Below are 20,874 nucleotides of genomic sequence, written 5' to 3' on the forward strand. Positions count from 1 at the left end.
CCGAATGTGACGAGATAATTGGGAATAGAGGACGTTAAGCATAGGACTAATACAGTAGATACAATAATTGTCCAAACGTTTGTCACATTATTGTCAGGGTAAAATATGAAAAAATAGCCTGGGAAGAATTTGAAAAGTGCAAGCTACCATGGAAGGGGATTGCGGTTTGCAAAGCGCACCGGCACTACACATCTAGATCATTCCGCTAGACGATGAGATTAATTACTTGGGTTTTATATTGGGTTGAAGCATTGTTTTGCAGACTAATTTAGCATCTCGGTGGACTGTAAACAGTATTGCAAATGGTATGCATTTCTACGGATGATATTCTGAGTACGCAACAATGCCATTCATTTATATAAATTATATTTCTTAACCCATCTCTGGATCAGCGCACAGTTGAAGGATAAAATATAATCTAAAAGAGCGACTATTTGTTGTTTTTGTCGTTGTCCTCTCGCTAATGTGTTTACGTGTTTCATCTGATGGATTAGTTTAACTGTCGACTGTAGCCTATGTAGCTCGAAGGGAACTGTCACCTTCAACAGTATTTTGGGGGAGATTCATCGGACTTGCAATACAGCCATATCATGTATGCTGGACGTAAAAGGAGAAAACCAGTCCAGAGAGCGTAAGTACAGTTTATTTATATGAATTGAAAGGCCTTTTCGCAAACAGAAATAGCAAAATGTTCAAAGCCCTGCATCCATACCAGCTCGCCCCTTTTAGCGCTCAACCACTCATCTTATATTTGCGCAAATTTAAATAGCACATTTCACCTGAATTAAATTGATATTGTCGATGACACGATAGGACACATATTCAGGTGGGCCACCTCCAGTCGTCAGGGGCCTGATTGGTATCACACTTGCCCCAGCCAGGCTAATACACCTGACTTTCAAAAATCAACTAATCATGATATGCAGTTTAGTATGCAATTAGTTTAATCAGCAGTGTTTGCTAGGGATGGAGAAAAAGTGTGACACCACTCCGGCCCCGGAGGACTGAAGTTACCCGTCTGTGGATTAACGAGTTCCTTCGCGCCCTGTTTGACGGGCAGAAAGGCCTCGACCAGGCACTCGCATTGTAAAACAGTTTATTTGACTATAAAACTATTCATTTGTGAAATAATATATATATAGATATATATATATATATATATATATGCTACCTTAAATCAATAGTACAACTATTGTGTGATCGTTTAAAAAAAATGTTTTCGCAGTAAGCTAAAAGTTGCGTGCGCTCCAGTTGCACTTTTCGTCAAAAATAGTTGCTGCGTTTGTTATTTCGTTATCACGTGAAGCCAGAATTTACTGTTAACGTCGTTGCATTATTTTTGTTCAATTTAAACCAACATAAACCAACATAAAGATTTGTATTTTGAAATCATGTTTATACATCCATCTGGTTGATGATGCAATTCTACCACATAGCCGCAAATATGCTGCGCCATTTTAGGTTAGTCAACACTCCCCTTTATTGACTGTGCAACATACATTTTTGAATTAAACAAATGGCTGGGATGTCCAATGTTTGGTGGGTCGCAGGTGCATAAGGCCAACACTTTCTGATATTTGAGCGCAATCACCAAGCACCTGCTGAAAGGACACTGGACGGATGTAAAACCATTCAAATTTTCACAACAAATGGCTTTGAAGTATTATTATGTAATAATTATATTATTATTATTATTACATTTTCATTTTTAGCCTGTGTATTATTATTTTGAAATAAGCCTATTTTATATTTGACTAATTCACTAGTAAAAATGTACCTAACATGTATAAGTCTAACATGTGTTTACATAAATGCATCTTTGCTGAACCAGTGGAGAATGTGTATGTTTATGACATAATGCCAGAAGTGCATTCAGTGCTTTGGGGAATTTATTGGCATGATTTGTTAACTCATGAGTGGATTGTTGAAGAAGATCTATAAATTATGACTCAAAACATATTTACAATTTAAAATAAAATAAAAACATAGTGTTATTCACATGACGCAAATCAGGTTTTAAATTTAGCATTTGTTTTTTGGCTGTTTTAATCATTTCAATTTTACTCTACTTGTTGAAGTATTTTATTAATGATTAATTTACTTATATTACAGGTATCATTACAAATTATACTTTTGTATTAATAATGCTAATAATGAATGAGAACTATAATCAACCCGAAGACCTTTGAGTTTTATGTAAAAAAATGTCAAGTTAAAAATAATGATTTATTCTCTCCTTGCAGCGTAAAACCGCCACAATCTGAAGGGGCCAAGTCGAACCCCTCGAAGCGCCACCGGGACCGTCTGAATGGAGAGCTGGAGAGGCTGGCCAGCCTCCTCCCCTTCCCTGAGGAGGTCACTACCAGCCTGGACAAACTCTCCATCCTCCGCCTTAGTGTCAGCTACCTCCGGGCCAAGAACTTCTTCACCGGTAAGAAGTGGTCCACAAAGAACCCTATTATTGCTCTGGAACTATTGCTTGAATAGGGCCCTTAGTTTGAGGTCCTCAATAGAGTGCTTCCTGAAATGTTGTGCTTCCTGTGTAGACATAAGGTCCTTGTTTTGTAAACAGAGGTCCAATGATCCCTCACTGTGTACAGCACAAGGGTGTGTTAGCATAGCACAAGGGTGTGTTAGCATAGCACAAGGGTGTGTTAGCATAGCACAAGGGTGTGTTAGCATAGCACAAGGGTGTGTTAGCATAGCACAAGGGTGTGTTAGCATAGCACAAGGGTGTGTTAGCATAGCACACGGCCACTACAGTATGTAGCTGAAGCCTATCCTAAAAATATGCTCTACTTAAAGAGCATCAGAGCAGGGAGCTATCAAAGCAGTTAGCTTGATCCCCTTCTAGCATCCCTGTGCTGACTCGTCTGTACAGTTAGTAGATGGAACAGAGCAGTATGGTAGTTGCTATGCATAATAGTCATGGGAAGCACTGTGAGGAGCCACTGGGACTTTATAAGCCAAGCTTCCATCCCTAGAACTCAAAACAGTAGAGAACCTGGGTCTTTCATGGCCTGTGTTTCCTGACACCTTCAAAGTACATTCAATCAGCTGTGAAAGCCAGCCTCACTCAACCAGCCAGCTTCACTCAGCCAGCCAGCCAGACAGCCAACCAACTTCACTCAGCCAGCCAGCCTCAGTCAGTCAGTCAGTCAGTCAGCCAGCCAGCCAGCCAACTTCACTCAGCCAGCCAGCCTCAGTCAGTCAGTCAGCCAGCCAGCCAGCCAGCCAGCCAGCCAGCCAGCCAGCCAGCCAGCCACTCAGCCAGCCAGCCTCAGTCAGTCAGTCAGCCAGCCAGCCAGCCAGCCAGCCAACTTCACTCAGCCAGCCAGCCTCAGTCAGTCAGTCAGCCAGCCAGCCAGCCAGCCAGCCAACTTCACTCAGCCAGCCAGCCTCAGTCAGCCAGCCCATTATTTCATCCTGGAGAAGAAGGGGCCTCAATTTTTCATAGAGGCTGTGACTCTGCCTTTATTTGTAATTAAGGATGGAAGAGAAAGCAAGGGCTCTGTTAAAAACAGAGGAGAGTGTGTTTGGGAACAAAATAATTGCATGCAAAGAGGACAGATTTGTATTTTTTCTCTCGTATGTTGTGGGGAAAAGTCGCTATTTTAGGCAGTGCTCTTTAAAAGAGAATGCTGCAATGCGGGCATTGGATACTCTCTAAGCATTAATAATTAAGAGAAACCCCAGAGTTTAAAGAATTTATGAAATGGAGGGAGGACAGTGTTTGTTTAAGACTGTAGCTTCTTGAAATGGCTGTTTGGGGTGCGCCGTACTGGATCCGGGGCCTGTGATGACAGTGTGTTGGGGGGGAGATATTGCAAATGCGTGGCTTTTTTTGGTGTGAAGAGAGAAGACATGTACAAATACTTTGTGGAGAGGAATGGAGATGCTGGAAAGGGGTGGGGTGAGAATCCAGACTTTAGTTCTATGGGACTAAATAGTCTGTAGCTTTAATCATTTGAAAAAGCCATATTATTTTTATTATGTATATATATATATATAATAAAATATACAACGTTGATTCAACCATGTGTGTGTCCAGTGGGTAGGCTGTTCTGTGTCCAACAAGGCACCCTATTCCCTATGTAGTGCGTATATATATATATATATATACACTTTGTTTTTACATTTTGACCTTGATAAATGTAGTAATTTCTTGGGTCGTCGAAGGGTTGATTCGTCTCTGAAATTGTGTGACTTTGCTTGATTTTGAAATCTCATGATTGGCACTATGAATATAACTGATTGTTGTGTTATGGGTCTAACAAATCTCGTCACCCTGTCAAAATATATAGTTTATATTGTATTGCAGCGTCACAGGTTAAAGTGTCCTTCCAAGCCCTCGTGTCCTTGTTGTGTTACTGCATTAGCCTAGATCCTTCCCTGACTGCACAAACAATGAGTAATTAACAGGCCTCACGTTCAGGAAGTACATGATGAGACAGTGAGCCTTAACCTGCAGCCTTATCAACACCCCTATCAGCCCATCATGTATGCCTGCTTGCCTGTCTGACTGCCTGAGGGCGGGCCCATGGCCTCCGTCTCTGTGTCTCCCATCATCATTTGTTGTATGTAAACAGAGCTGCTGCTCAGTGCGCTGGGATTCGGCCCTGGTACAGTGTTGGACGGGTGATTTATGAAGAGGTGGCTCAGCTCTGTCTAACCGTCCAGGTCTCTGTCTCTAAGGTGACCAATAGGCCATTTAGCCACACCATCATTACCACTTGCTGTTAATTAGCTGAGTTTGCCTACCGAATGCTGTGTAGTGTTGGTTTAACAACCAGAGTGAACTAGCATTGTGCTCTGGTAGGGACACTATGTTCTGTATTTTTTAAGAATACCTCAGATGTCCTATTGTAATATGTAATATGTCATGTAATATGTCATTTATTTATCTGGGTGTGTTGTACCATAGGCCAGTGTTGTTGCTATGTGTGGAATTAAATGTCTTGTACAAGTTGAACAAAGCCTATCAGAGCCTGTTTTAATCCGTCTGACGATATTATCCATCCCAGCTGCCTCCTCTCCTCCTCCTCTTCAGGCCTACTGGCATCCGTCCTCTGCCAACCTGAAGGAATGAGAGCAGGAGTGCCTAAAACCTAAAGCACAGTAAATACCAGATACTTGTACAGTATGCAAAGGCATTTCTCCCCGATAGGCAAAGCCACATTAGACAGTATTTGGTTTGTTCCATGCTAATGCCTCAGACAAGGACATCACTCTATGTTCTGGTCCAAATGTCCTGGGTGCTTAAAGGAGGAGATTCTATCCTGCCCCCTGTACTTTGCCGGTTACATGTACAACAATTCACTCTCAGGATTATCAGTAACCTGGGAATGGGCACTATACAACCACCAGGATCTCATCACAGGGAATCATCGTAGGCTATAACATCCTGGTCTCTGATGGGAGGCAGCTACCCACTGGGCACAGACATCAATTCAATGTCTATTCCACATTGGTTCAACATAATGTCATTGAAATGATGTGGAAACAACGTTGATTCAACCGTGTGTGTGTCCAGTGGGTAGGCTGTTCTGTGTCCAACAAGGCACCCTATTCCCTATGTAGTGCACTACTTTTCTCCTAGCATGTTCATCTCCTAGCAACAGCAAGCTAGCAACAGCAAGCTAGCTAAATGTGTGTTTCGACCTGCTCCCAAATTAGTATAGTTGTTTCACAGTTGGTTTTGATAGTTTAACCTGCGTGTGATGATCGCGCCTGGTGGGGATAAACAAAATCAACATGCGTGACCAGTGTAGTCAGTACGTTCGGTAATCAGGATTTTGTTTGAATGTTAGTGTCCACAGAATGTGTTTCTGTGTAATGTGTCATGCACTTCTGTTGATGGCATTGTCTTGTGCTAGATATTTACTGCAGCGTAAACGCTTCACTCTCATACTGTCGTAGTTTTGCTGGTGGCTTTGGAACTTTTTTTTCCAGTGAGGTCAAATCTCTGTTCGAGCTGGAAACTTCGCGTATGTGTTTTATTGTCGTGGATAATTCACCCTGGAGAATCAATTATATGCTCATTAGTCAGCTATTGTGCAACATTTTCCCCCTGTGTGTGTGTGTGTGTGTGTGTGTGTGTGTGTGTGTGTGTGTGTGTGTGTGTGTGTGTGTGTGTGGTGGTGTAATGTACTTAAATAAAAGTACTTTAAACTAAAGATTTTTGGGTGTCTGTACTTTACTTCAATACATTCCTAAGAAAAATAATGTACTTTTTACTCTGACACCCAAAACTACTCGTGCATTTTAATGCTTAGCAGGACAGGAAAATGGACCATTTATCAAGAGAACATCCCTGGTCATCCCTACTATCTCTGATCTGGCGGACTCACTGAAAACACATGTTTCGTTTGTAAATGATGTTGGAATGTGCTCTTGGCTATCCATAAATTAATAAAATGAGAAAATGGTGCCGTCTGGTTTGCTTAATGTAAAGAATTATGATACTTAAGTATATTTAAAACCAAACACGTTTAGACTTTTATTCTAGTATTATTTTACTGGGTGACTTTTACTTGAGTAATTTTCTATTAAAATTCAAATTTTACCCAAAAATTACAATTGCATACTTTTTCCATGTGTGTGGGGGAGAAAATCATTGTGACACACAGTAACATAAAAACACACTATGGCTTTCCACAGCTGCTGTAAGAATGCAGCGATAAGCAGTGTGTATATATCTGTTCTGAAAGAAGCCCTCTCAGAGCTCTGGCTCTGGTCTCTAATGTTGCCAGTGTTTCCTCTGTTAATGGGCCACTCCCTCTGTGATGGAGGCCCCCACACTAACAACCACAGACAAGCCAAGCTCCAGTTGTGTTTCCCTCTGGCTGGCAGGCAGTCAGATTATAAACATAGATGATCCAATGCACTCATAATATTTTGTGCAATGTAAAAGTGTAAGCCCTTCATTTAGATGGTGCAATAAGAAGTCTGAACTATATAGAAGGCTGATTAACTCTGTTGATATTACACAACCCCTCCACATTTTGTATGACACTATTTAACAACACAAAGCCCTAAATTTGCTTCCACCATAGTTTTTTTCATTCGGGTCATTCCGTTTTTTTTTCTTCAGTTTTTTTTTCTTCATTTTTACAAAGACGTTTAGGGGCCCCTGGGAGCGAGGAATTGCCCTTCCATTGTGAGGGTGAAAGGTGCCACCTTTATCACCACGTTTCTCCTGTGAGGTGGAAAATGCCAATAACTAAGCTAATAAGAGAGCTCCTGGGATTTCTTTACCAGCAACCAACCAGGAAACATGAGCTCCTTTTCTTCCTACCGTTTGCGCTCTGTTGCGCAACTTCCTGGTCCATAGCTAGCTAATGACCCAGTCCCTTTTTAAATGGAGTCATGTGCTTTTTGCTGTGAACCGAAGTAATATCAAATGTTATTGGTCACATACACGTGATTAGCAGATGTTATTGCGGGTGTAGCGAAATGCTTGTGCTTCTAGCTCCGACAGTGCAGTAATATCTAGCAAGTAATATCTAACAAATCACACAACATATACCCAATACACACAAATCTAAGTAGGAATGGATTAAGACTATATACATATGGGCGAGCTGTAGGTGTCCTGGAGGGCAGGTAATTTGCTCCCGGTAATGCGTTGGGCAGACCACACGACCCTCTGCAGAGCCTTATGTGCAGTGTAGTCATTTGACATCATGACCAACATTCATAAATCTAAAATGGAATGTACAATTTACACATCTCAACAATTAGCTGTTTCTTATCAAAATCTGCTTAAAGAGACAGTGTGTTGGGTATGCAGGTTCAGGATAACCGATGCAATCCAATTATAATATCATAGGGATACGTATGGTTGTTGTGATTGGGGTATGGTTGCACTCTGACCTTTGGCCTATAATTGCTGTATATATAGATTTGAGATTAGAATGAATAATCTGTGAATTCTGAAAGGGTTCTGTTTGCTTTGGAGGGTTGTTCGCCAGCTTGTTCAGACTAATACTGGATTAGCAAGTTACTTCTGCTCCATGCATCGCTTCTCAATCTCTACTTTTAAAATCTTGTTTCATTATCTCAACTTTCAACACCGAGAAAAGGGGGGGGCAGTTTAGTAAGAATATCTTGAGGGTCTCTCTTGAACGGCCGCAATTCTTTTATTTTTTTCTTATTGAGGTCATTCCTATGTTCACCACAGCGAAAGGTTATGATTGATGTCAAAGGCCTTACTCCTTAATATACTCTCAGTTCTATAAATAAAACTATTTGCCTCTGGTTCAACACAGTAGTGTGAAGGAAAGAGATGTCAAGTACTATTGAGTAGGATAGGTTTGAATCCTGGTCTGTTGCTTAGTGGATCACCCCGGAAAATAATGCTTGAAAAATAAAGTCGTGTGTTCAGTTCTCCCTCTTTTTGGAGCAAAAATACAGGAGTTTACATTCAGTATGTAGATAGGGGCGGCAGGGAGCCTAGTGCTTAGAGCGTTGGGCCAGTAACCAAAAGGTTGCTGGATCGAATCCCCGAGCTGACAAGGTAAAGATCTGTCGTTCTGCCCCTGAGCAAGGCAGTCAACCCACTGTTCCCCGGGCGCCGAAGACTTGGATGCCGATTATGGCAGCCCTCCCCCCCACCTCTCTGATTCAGAAGGGTTGGGATAAATGCGGAAGACACATTTCAGTTGAATGCATTCAGTTGTACAACTGACTAGGTATCCCCCTTTTCCCCTTCCCTAGATAGGTAAGCCATGAGAAAACAATACATGGATGGCTGAGAGGATAGAAAATACATGTCCATGTAGGTGGCCCATTCTATCCAAAGACAAGCTTAGAGTGGCTTTAGTATAGAAATAGACACAGGCAGCAATACTAATGGACATGTTGAACTAGGAGGACGTTATGCGACTCTCCATGGATCAGGACAGAGGTCCAAATCATAGCCATATCCTCCAATGGGATAGCCGTGTTGTATGCATTCTCGTTAAAAATAGTAGTTAGTAGAATTCTATGCTGCTGTATGTAAACACTTGAAATGAGTTCAATATGGATTAGGTCAGTGCTTTTGCTTCACGTGTTGCTATAGGCTACATATGTACTGAAATGTGCTTGATTTAAAATCAAATCGAATGTTATTTGTCACATGTGCAGAATACAACAGGTGTAGTAGACTTTACAGTGAAATGCTTACTTACAAGCCCTTAACCAACAATGCAGTTTTAAGAAAATGGAGTTAAGAAAATATTTACTAAATAAACTAAAGTAAACATTGAAAATAAGTAACACAATAAAATAAAAAATGAGGCTATATACAGGGAGTACCAGTACCGAGTCTGTGCGGGGGTACAGGTTAGTTGAGGTAATTTGTACATGTAGGTAGGGGTAAAGTGACTATGCATAGATAATAAACTATGCATAGTAAATAGTAATGCAAATAGTCTGGGTAGCCATTTGATTTGTTGTTCAGCAGTCTTATGGCTTGGGTTGTAAACTGCTTGTTATTCAGGCCCAGAAGCTAGAATATGCATAGATTGGTAGATTTGGGTAGAAAACACTCTATAGTTTGTAAAACTGTTAAAATAATGTCTGTGAGTATAACAGAACTGATATGGCAGGCGAAAACCTAAGAAAATCCATCCAGGAAGTGCCATTATTTTGAAATGGTTGTTTTTCAATTGAAAGCCTATCCACCCTATAAAGGGATATGACCCAGATTGCATTCCCTATGGCTTCCACTAGATTTGAACAGTCTTTAGACATTGTTTCAGGCTTTTATTCTGAAAAATTAGGGAGAATAACCACTTTGAATGAGTGGACAGTGGAAAGTCCCAGAGCTGTTTGGTGCACACGACCTAGAGCGCTCCTTTAGTTGTTTTTCTTTATATTGACGACGCTATTGTCCGTTTGAAATATTATTGATTATTTAGACAAAAAAACAACCTGACGATTTTGATTATAAACATCATTTGACATGTTTCTACGAACTTTACTGGTACTATTTGGATTTGTCGTCTGCCTGTTGTGACCGCCTTTGAGCCTATGGATTACTGAACAAAACGCGCCAACAAAACGGAGGTTTTTGGACATAAAGCGGGACTTTATCGAACAAAACAAACATTTATTTTGTAACATGGAGTCTTGTCAGTGCAACCATATGATGACCATCAAAGGTAAGTGATTTATTTTATTGCTATTTATGACTTTCGTGACTCATCTACTTGGCTGGAAAATGTTTATATGGTTTTGGGTGCTGGGTGCTGTCCTCAGATAATCGCATGGTTTGCTTTTGCCGTAAAGCCTTTTTGATATCTGACACAGCGGCTGGATTAACAAGAAATTAAGATTTATTTTGATGTATTACACTTGTGATTTTATGAAAGTTAAATATTTATAAGTCTGTCATTTGAATTTGACGCTCTGCAATTTCACCGGATGTTGTCGAGGTGTTCCACTAGCCTTTCCCAAACAGGTTTTAAGAACACATTTTCTTTCCCACAAATGAACTTTGAAAAGGCACACCTGTTAATTTCAATGCATTCTCATGAGAGAATGCCAAGAGTGTGCAAAGCTGTCATCAAGGCAAAGGGTGTTTTTTTTTAAGAATCTAAAATATCAAATATATTTAGATTTGTTTAACACTTTTTTTGCTTACTACCTGATTCCATATGTGTTATTTCATAGTTGTGATGTCTTCACTGTTATTCTACAATTAAAAAATAAAATAAATAAATAAACAAACTTTTGACTGGTACTGTATATCATGCATATCCCGTATATACGACGAATACAACGTCCCTATCATCCACTTGTAAATAGCTCATTAAAAATCGTGTTTTGAAATGGGTTCCTATGGTTTTGCTGCAAGCAAGCCTGCCTCTCTGTCGGACAAATCCCAAACAACATAGCTGGATCAGGTCATGAGCTGTTCTCCACAGAAATTGTCAGTAAGCAATGTGATGCCTCCATGCGGATGGCTTGGATCGCTCCCAATATGGCTTCTACCCATCAGTCCAGAGAGGGGATGGGGGAGGGGATGTTTGATGCCCATAGTTGGAGCTCGTCTCTCAGTCCCAGGTTACCTCAGCCGTATAGAACCATATTTCTACCTCGCTGCTCTCACCACTACTTCAACCCCCCCACCCCCCTTCTCCTACCACACAAGTTAGAGTCCATTGCCCTTTCGCAAGCTGTCAGATTTTCAGGGTCACTGCTTATTTGTCAGGTTTGCTTCATCAAATTCTCAGCCTGCCTCAGCCTTACACATGAGGAGAGGGTGGCGATAGAAGGCCGGTTCTGTCTAGTATTGCTGTAGTCTATAGGCTTTAAAAATGAGAACTTCCCCAGAGACAGTTTTATAAAAGAAGGCTGCGGGGTTGTGCAGTTTGGCTCAGCAGCGGTTTACCGTTACAAAGGAGCATTTCTATTCAGTGGTAGTGTTGTAAGTGCTGCATCATTAACGCTAGTGCCTCCGAAGCACATTGGTGGAGCCATAAGTCTGACAGCCAATCAATAATTCATATTCTTATTTAAGCTTAAAATAATGTATTTTGACTTATGAATAAATGGAACATTTCACTTAAGGCAAGGAAATATCAAGTAGTAGTGTAAGTAATGTGTCCCTCACAAAGAAAGCACATACATTTGTCTGGAGATCCTCCAATAGTTTTGGGTGGAAACAGTGGTAGGGTGAGGCAGTGGTAGGACGAGGCAGTGGTAGGACTGGGTAATGGTAGGACGAGGCAGTGGTAGGACGAGGCAGTGGTAGGTCTGGGTAATGGTAGGACAAGGCAGTGGTAGGACTGGGTAATGGTAGGATGAGGCAGTGGTATGACTGGGTAATGGTAGGACGAGGCAGTGGTAGGACTGGGTAATGGTAGGATGAGGCAGTGGTAGGACTGGGTAATGGTAGGACGAGGCAGTGGTTGGACTGGGTAATGATAGGACGAGGCAGTGGCAGGACTGGGTAATGGTAGGACTGGGTAATGGTAGGACGGGGCAGTGGCAGGACTGGGTAGTGGTAGGACGAGGCAGTGGTAGGACTGGGCAGTGGTAGGACTGGGTAATGGTAGGACGAGGCAGTGGTAGGACTGGGTAATGGTAGGATGATGCAGTGGTAGGACTGGGTAATGGTAGGACGAGGCAGTGGTAGGACTGGGCAGTGGTAGGACTGGGTAATGGTAGGACGAGGCAGTGGTAGGACTGGGTAATGATAGGACGAGGCAGTGGCAGGACTGGGTAGAGGTAGGATGAGGCAGTGGTAGGACTGGGTATTGGTAGGACGAGGCAGTGGTAGGACTGGGTATTGGTAGGACGAGGGAGTGGTAGGACTGGGTAGTGGTAGGACGAGTGGTAGGACTGGGTAGTGGTAGGGCGAAGCAGTGGTCGGACAAGGCAGTGGTAGGACTGGGCAGGGGTAGGACTGGGCAGGGGTAGGACGAGGCAGTGGTAGGACTGGGCAGGGGTGTGACGTGGCAGCCTGTGAAATATGAAGCATGTATTTTTATGTTTTTATCGCCTGTTTCCTTTCTTATCAATAAATGGAACATTTCCCTTATGTCTAAATACATTATTTCTCCATTATGCTCAGTTAAGTGTATTTGGCCAAGCTGAGCTGTTAAATTCAGCTTCAGCTAAATTCATGCCCTCAGGTATTGCTGGAGCGCCATACAAATGTCAATCTATTGAGTTGATCTATAATTTCTGAGTTCATCAGTGACAACAAAGCCCAGGCAACACCAGGGCTTCAGTAATCAGTTTGGAGGCGTACCTTTTTCCTCATGGATGCGTTGGATGGACCACGTGACGGACCAGTACCAGAAAGCGCAGTGACCTACTACAATGGAATCAATAACAACAAAGCTTACCCTCGCAGACTGGCTGGCAAAATATCGCTCAGGCCAAAGGACACGACACTGACCTGGGGTAATACCACTGGCCACATACTGAGACGCTCCATTACGCAATGGATGTCAACAGACCATGAAAGGCTACTATTGCTCAAGGTCTGAATATCAATGTATGGTTACGTATTATGGAAGGAAATGCTTTCTACTTTCTGCAAGCAAGTTTGTAGTGTTGATGTGACAGTGGACTTAGACTCTTTGTCTTTAAGGTAAATGGATGCTCGTTTGAGTTGGATACAGTAACGCAACAAAATCTAGGGCGTGGACATTGGCCAGAACTACTGAGACGAGATATACTGTAGCTGACATATTTTAAACTCACAAATACTCACAGTCCCGATAATGTCTGATATGATATGTCAAACCCCTGATAGAGAGATTGGAATGGGAATTAGGTCAGGGTGTCCACTCAACGCCCTCCAACAAGCTCCGTTTGATGGGGACAAGCCCCATCAGGTGTCTGGCCTTAGCATAGTGTCCAATCCTCTCCTACTCTGCTCTCTGCTGACCCCTCAGACAACAAAAGACCTGACCCGACCCCATTTACCCAGTCATGTCAATGTAACGGATGTAAAATGGCTAGCTAGTTAGCGGTGTTTGCGCTAAATAGCGTTTCAATCGGTGACGTCACTTGCTCTGAGACCTTGAAGTAGTAGTTCCCCTTGCTCTGCAAGGGCCGCGGCTTTTGTGGAGCGATGGTTAACGATGCTTCTTGGGTGACTGTTGTTGATGTGTGCAGAGGGTCCCTGGTTCGCGCCCTGGTATGGGTGAGGGGACGGTCTAAAGTTATACTGTTACATCAAGACATCGCCTTAGAGGTCAGAGGTTGTTGCAGGTCACAGTACGGGTCGTCGTAAAGGTCCCATTACCATGACATCATCAGTATTCCAGACATTTCTTTCATTCTCCCATTTCTTCTCTGTTCGTTGGGTTCTTTTAAATTCTGCCGTTATTTCTTCTCTGTTCGTTGGGTTCGGTCATTGAATCAATGAGACACTGACTCAATGGATTGATTGAGTAGACAACGTCATGGTTTTTGCTTGGATATAATACAGTTCTTCGTCTCTTCTGTAGAAATGTGTAGAACATGGCATGGCCCATTGTATATAAGGCTAGTGAGTATAGTGTTATAGCTTAACAGTAAACCTTATGAGGTTATCAGACCAGAAGTCAGGCCAACTTCTAAGTCTTTGTCCTGACCTGTTCAATTATAGCTGTCCTGACCTGTTCAATTATAGCTGTCCTGACCTGTTCAATTATAGCTGTCCTGACCTGTTCAACTATAGCTGTCCTGACCTGTTCAACTATAGCTGTCCTGACCTGTTCATCTGTAGCTGTCCTGACCTGTTCATCTGTAGCTGTCCTGACTTGTTCAATTATAGCTGTCCTGACCTGTTCAACTATAGCTGTCCTGACCTGTTCAACTATAGCTGTCCTGACCTGTTCAACTATAGCTGTCCTGACCTGTTCATCTGTAGCTGTCCTGACCTGTTCATCTGTACCTGTCCTGACCTGTTCAATTATAGCTGTCCTGACCTGTTCATCTGTAGCTGTCCTGACCTGTTCAATTATAGCTGTCCTGACCTGTTCAACTATAGCTGTCCTGACCTGTTCAACTATAGCTGTGCTGACCTGTTCAACTATAGCTGTCCTGACCTGTTCAACTATAGCTGTCCTGACCTGTTCAACTATAGCTGTCCTGACCTGTTCATCTGAAGCTGTCCTGACCTGTTCAATTATAGCTGTCCTGACCTGTTCAATTATAGCTGTCCTGACCTGTTCAACTATAGCTGTCCTGACCTGTTCATCTGTCCTGACCTGTTCAACTATAGCTGTCCTGACCTGTTCATCTGAAGCTGTCCTGACCTGTTCAATTATAGCTGTCCTGACCTGTTCAATTATAGCTGTCCTGACCTGTTCATCTATAGCTGTCCTGACCTGTTCAACTATAGCTGTCCTGACCTGTTCATCTGTAGCTGTCCTGACCTGTTCATCTGTAGCTGTCCTGACCTGTTCATCTGTAGCTGTCCTGACCTGTTCAACTATAGCTGTCCTGACCTGTTCATCTGTAGCTGTCCTGACCTGTTCAACTATAGCTGTCCTGACCTGTTCAACTATAGCTGTCCTGACCTGTTCAATTATAGCTGTCCTGACCTGTTCAACTATAGCTGTCCTGACCTGTTCATCTGTAGCTGTCCTGACCTGTTCAATTATAGCTGTCCTGACCTGTTCAATTATAGCTGTCCTGACCTGTTCATCTGTAGCTGTCCTGACCTGTTCAACTATAGCTGTCCTGACCTGTTCATCTGTAGCTGTCCTGACCTGTTCAACTATAGCTGTCCTGACCTGTTCAATTATAGCTGTCCTGACCTGTTCAACTATAGCTGTCCTGACCTGTTCAACTATAGCTGTCCTGACCTGTTCATCTGTAGCTGTCCTGACCTGTTCAACTATAGCTGTCCTGACCTGTTCATCTGTAGCTGTCCTGACCTGTTCATCTGTAGCTGTCCTGACCTGTTCAACTATAGCTGTCCTGACCTGTTCATCTGTAGCTGTCCTGACCTGTTCAATTATAGCTGTCCTGACCTGTTCAACTATAGCTGTCCTGACCTGTTCATCTGTAGCTGTACTTTAAATGAAAAGGAAACGCCGCATAATATTTGCTCCGATGCAATTATGTATTTTCCAACGTTTCGACAGCAAGTTGTCTTCATCAGGGTTTCAATACACTGCAGGTCACCAGTATAGGTTTTGATAGGTGTTCATAATCATGTCCGGCTATGGCCTGATATCATTGGTCAATATACAGATAATATAGAGAGAAAAAAAATGCACGAATGGATATACAATGATCACAAATGGCCTACAGTTTCATCATAAATACCCTAGTATACACATTAATTTAGAAAAGATAACAGAAATGGTTTCAAATTAAACTCAACATTCAGACTATAGAGAGCGATGGTCTTTAAATTAAACATCCATGCGGTCTATTGTTTTATGAATAAATTGTCACGGTCACCCCCTGTCCTATGGAGGGTGACGTGTTCGATGCCGATATAGCGAAGGGGCGCAATAAGGTGGATCGCTTCTAAAAAAGTGGGTAGCATCTGGGTGTGTCAAGTTTTTACACCTAAAGGTGCTACGGTGCTCAGAGATTCTGACTTGTAGTTTTACCTTACTGTAGCTGCAACCACACACCCAGCAGTCTTCAATGTACTCAGTGTCTCAGCTCTCTGCATAAGCTCTCTGCGTGGTTCTTCAGTTTAATGTGACCGTGGAGTTGAGACAAGTGTTTGGCGAGCTATTGCAATGGATCATATTGCGCTTAATGCTTGTTCTGCCCCTCCAGATCGGTTCTGGAACCACTAAGCTGCTGGAGCCAATGAGGATAGATGAACCGAGAGAGAGTGTGGGTGAGGGGAAGTGGCAAGGAGGAGCATGGGAGTGGGAAGAAGGGAGAGAGGGATTAGCTTGGCGAGCAGTGAAGTGCAAAGGAGTTGTCACCTCATTTCACTCTGATGCAGCATTAATGCGAATATGTCTCTCTCTCTGTGTTGCTTCTCCTGCAATGCTGTTTTCTTTCTCTCTGTCTCTCGCTCGCTGTCTCTTGCTCTCTCGCTTGCTCCCACTCACTCGCTCTCTCTCGTGTGTGTTTTCTCTGAATTCTGCTACAGTATTCACAATAAATTAGGTGTCAGTGTGTTCGTTGAATATCATTGCGTGTCGAAGATGTTTCAATTTGCATTTAATTTCACTCCCCACTGTTGGACGACTTAGAATTTTCCATAGACTTTTGTTGTGTGCTGCTACTGAAAGACTACTTTTAGAACAGTTACAGATCAGTGATTGAATATGTTTGTAACACCACATAAAGGGAACGAGGGATACCTAGTCATGCAACTGAATGCATTCAACTGAAATGAGCCTTGAGATAACAGACCATGTACCATGAGGAGGCATGTACCATGAGTCTTGAGGTGACAGACCATGTAATACCAGTCTTGACGTATGGGCATACCATGAGTCTTGAGGTGACAGACCATGTAGGGGCATACCATGAGTCTTGATACCATGACCCACGTAGGGGCATACCATGAGTCTTGTCTTGAGGTGACAGTCCACGTAGGGGCATACCATGAGTCTTGAGGTGACAGACCATGTATACCATGAGGCAGACCACATACATACCATGAGTCTTGAGTTAACAGACCATGTACCATGAGTCTTGGGTAACAGCATACCATGAGTCTTGAGGTGACAAGACCACATAGGGGGCATACCATGAGTCTTGAGGTGACAGACCATGAGATTTTGAGGTGACAGACCATGTAGGGGCATACCATGAGTCTTGAGGTGACAAGACCACGGGGCATACCATGAGGAGGTGACAGCCATACCATGAGTCTTGAGATGACAGACAGACCATGTAGGGGCATACCATGAGTCTTGAGGTGACAGACCATGTAGGGGCATACCATGAGTCTTGAGGTAACAGTCCACGTAGGGGCATACCATGAGTCTTGAGGTGACAAGACCACATAGGGGCATACCATGAGTCTTGAGGTGACAGACCCATGAGTCTTGAGGTGACAGACCACATAGGGGCATACCATGAGTCTTGAGGTGACAGACCAGACCATGAGTCTTGAGTCTTGGTGACAGTAGGGGCATACCATGAGTCTTGAGGTGACAGACCACGTAGGGGCATGAGTCTTGAGGTGACAGACCACGTAGGGGCATACCATGAGTCTTGAGGTGACAGACCATGTAGGGGCATACCATGAGTCTTGAGGTGACAAGACCACATAGGGGCATACCATGAGATTTGAGGTGACAGTCCACGTAGGGGCATACCATGAGTCAGTTGTAGGGGCATACCATGAGTCAGGTGACAGACCACGTAGGGGCATACCATGAGTCTTGAGGTGACAGACCATGTACCATGAGTCTTGAGCATACCATGAGATTTGAGGTGACAGACCATGTACCATGAGGGGCATACCATGAGTCTTGAGGTGACACCAGTCCACTTGTAGGGGGGCATACCATGAGTCTTGAGGTGACAGTCCATACCATGAGTACAGGGGGCATACCATGAGTCTTGAGGTAACCAGTCCACAGTAGGGGCATACCATGAGTCTTGAGGTGACAGAGTCCATGTAGGGGCATACCATGAGTCTTGAGGTGACAAGACCATGTCTTGAGGGGCATACCATGAGTCTTGAGATGACAGACCATGTAGGGGCATACCATGAGTCTTGAGGTGACAAGACCACGGGGCATACCATGAGGAGGTGACAGACCATGTAGGGGCATACCATGAGTCTTGAGTCTTGAGATGACAGACCATGTAGGGGCATACCATGAGTCTTGAGGTGACAGACCATGTAGGGGCATACCATGAGTCTTGAGGTGACAAGACCACATAGGGGCATACCATGAGTCTTGAGGTGACATATAGGGGCATACCATGAGTCTTGAGGTGACAGTCATACATGAGTAGGGGCATAGGGGCATACCATGAGTCTTGAGGTGACAAGACCACATAGGGGCATACCATGAGTCTTGAGGTGACAGACCACATAGGGGCATACCATGAGTTTGAGGTGACAGACAGACCATGAGTCTTGAGGCGACAGACCACGTAGGGGCATACCATGAGTCTTGAGGTGACAAGACCACATAGGGGCATACCATGAGTCTTGACAGGTGACAGTCTTGAGGCGACAGACCACGTAGGGGCATACCATGGCATGACCATGAGTCTTGAGGTAACAGTCCACGTAGGGGCATGAGTCCATGAGGGGCATACCATGAGTGAGGTGACAAGTCCACATAGGGGCATACCATGAGGGGCCATACATACCATGAGTCTTGAGGCGACAGACCACATACCATGAGTCTTGGGCATACCATGAGTCTTGAGGTGACAGACCATGTAGGGGCATACCATGAGTCTTGAGGTGACAGACCACGTAGGGGCATACCATGAGTCTTGAGGTGACAGACCATGTAGGGGCATACCATGAGTCTTGAGGTGCAGACAGACCACGAGGTGACAGACCACGTAGGGGCATACCATGGGGCATACCATGAGTCTTGAGGTGACAGACCACGTAGGGGCATACCATGAGTCTTGGGGCATACCATGAGTCTTGAGGTAACAGTCGACAGACCACGTAGGGGCATACCATGAGTCTTGAGGTGACAGATACCATGAGTCTTGAGGTGGGGACCATACCATGAGTCTTGAGGCGACAGACCACGTGACAGACCACGGGGGCATACCATGAGTCTTGAGGACGACAGACCATGAGTCTTGAGGCGACAGACCACGTAGGGGCATACCATGAGTCTTGAGGTGACAGACCACAAACATATGGGTGAAACATCACACTGTGAAGAATAGGCGATAAGCTCCATGCATCCTGTTATAGTAGGTCCCATCTTGCAGAACAGAGTCTGTTTAGAACGCTGAGCATGATGACCTCACATTCTTATTTTAGACCATGAACTTGCTGACGTGTTGGTTCCCAAGCCATTATGACGTAACCAGGTTAGGCAAAGATAAAAGGCCTGGATGTGGATCGGAATTTTTAAGATGCTATTTGATGAAACTTTAATGAGCTGCAATCCTGTCCTGCATACAGTGCACTGAACATAAAGCTTTCTGACATTCACAGCAGTGCTTTGTAAACATTATTGCAAGACTAAAGCGTCTGTCTCTCTATCCCTCCCTCCCCTCTTTCCTCTCCTCTCTCTATCTCTTCCTCACACTTGCCTCTCTCCCTCCCTCTTCTTTCCTCTTCTCTTTTTCTCTCTCTGTGTCTCTCTGTCTGCAGTTGCCCTGAAGAACTGTACTTGCAGCGGTGGCAGCGCTGACAACAGCAAAGCCACAGGATTGGAGGACAGTTGGCTGCCTGAAGGAGAACTGTTGCTGCAGGTCAGTGCTAAAAGGCATGTGGAATCTTCTAAAAGATAAAAACAACTGTCTTTACTTTTGGTAATTAATTACAAGGCTTAATATCCAGTGATGAAGTGTTGGATATACCCCATTACTCACTGGCCTCACTTTGTCTTAAATCCAAAAATGTAACAGCTTGTTTGTATCTCTGGTTATCAATTCCCATAATACACCGTAATGCTCCCATCATTTTGTCATACATTATCATTTCATTTAGTTTACGATTCTATCACAATTTCTAGGGAGCTATTTTCATTTTGTTTCTCTGTATGTGTGATTGAGTGGAGAGTGATCTAGTTGGCTGCCAGATCTCTTTTGGATAAGCCAGAGTCATTGATTTTCCAGTCCAGTTCCCCTGTTGTATGTGCAGCACAGTGGGATTCCAGAGCAGAACAGAGGAAACAGTCTGCCAGACATCCCTGCCCTATGAGCGAAGTTTCATTATTATGATAAACCTACATCTCTCCAATGTGTTAGTAATGAAGCATGAAAGCTCATTCCGGGGAGGAGGAAATATTTTATTCAGATTGAGATAACAGCCACGGGACATTTTAAAAGACAGGAAGGCAGGACGAAAAGGCGAGGTTAGGGGAAGAAGCGGAGAAGGGGAGCGGTGAAGATTTCTCTCTTTGTGGTTCGACATCAGACACTTAGTAGTGAATTGTAGAGGAGCTGTGAGGTCATCCATTATTTACATCAGGAGAGGAGGGGGAAAATAGAGTTTTCACCTCTCACTGTCATTGTTGAAAATAGACTCAGACCACCTCCTATTCTCAAAGTAGTCCCACAGAGGCCTGACACCCTCCACCATGTGGGAAAGTAGCATGACACCCTCCACCATGTGGGAAAGTAGTTCTGCAGAATGCAGACAGATCCTGTAAGTTTTGGTACTGTACCAGCATGAAAAAATGCAAAGCGATTGGGATTCTGGTCTCTTTTCTGTTCAACCAGGAAGTCTATAACCTAGTTTGCACACATTGTGGTTCTATGATTTCAAGGGTTCGACTGTGTTCATATGGGATCTGC

The 20,874-nt window shown here is 43.6% G+C and overlaps 1 protein-coding gene across 3 annotated transcripts in view; it reads left to right on the forward strand.

The window, feature by feature from the left end:
- LOC135547665 (aryl hydrocarbon receptor-like) overlaps positions 1-20,874 on the forward strand; it is an 83,197-nt gene continuing 62,323 nt past the window's right edge. For all 3 annotated transcript variants that reach the window (XM_064976856.1, XM_064976857.1, XM_064976855.1), the window contains exons 1-3: positions 1-631; positions 2,244-2,431; positions 19,727-19,827. In XM_064976856.1, the coding sequence (XP_064832928.1) occupies positions 591-631; positions 2,244-2,431; positions 19,727-19,827 (330 nt within the window). In that variant the 5' untranslated portion in view covers positions 1-590. The remainder of the gene's footprint in view (positions 632-2,243; positions 2,432-19,726; positions 19,828-20,874) is intronic.

Source organism: Oncorhynchus masou, chromosome 10 (genome assembly GCF_036934945.1).
Source record: "Oncorhynchus masou masou isolate Uvic2021 chromosome 10, UVic_Omas_1.1, whole genome shotgun sequence".
Lineage (NCBI taxonomy): Eukaryota > Metazoa > Chordata > Actinopteri > Salmoniformes > Salmonidae > Oncorhynchus > Oncorhynchus masou.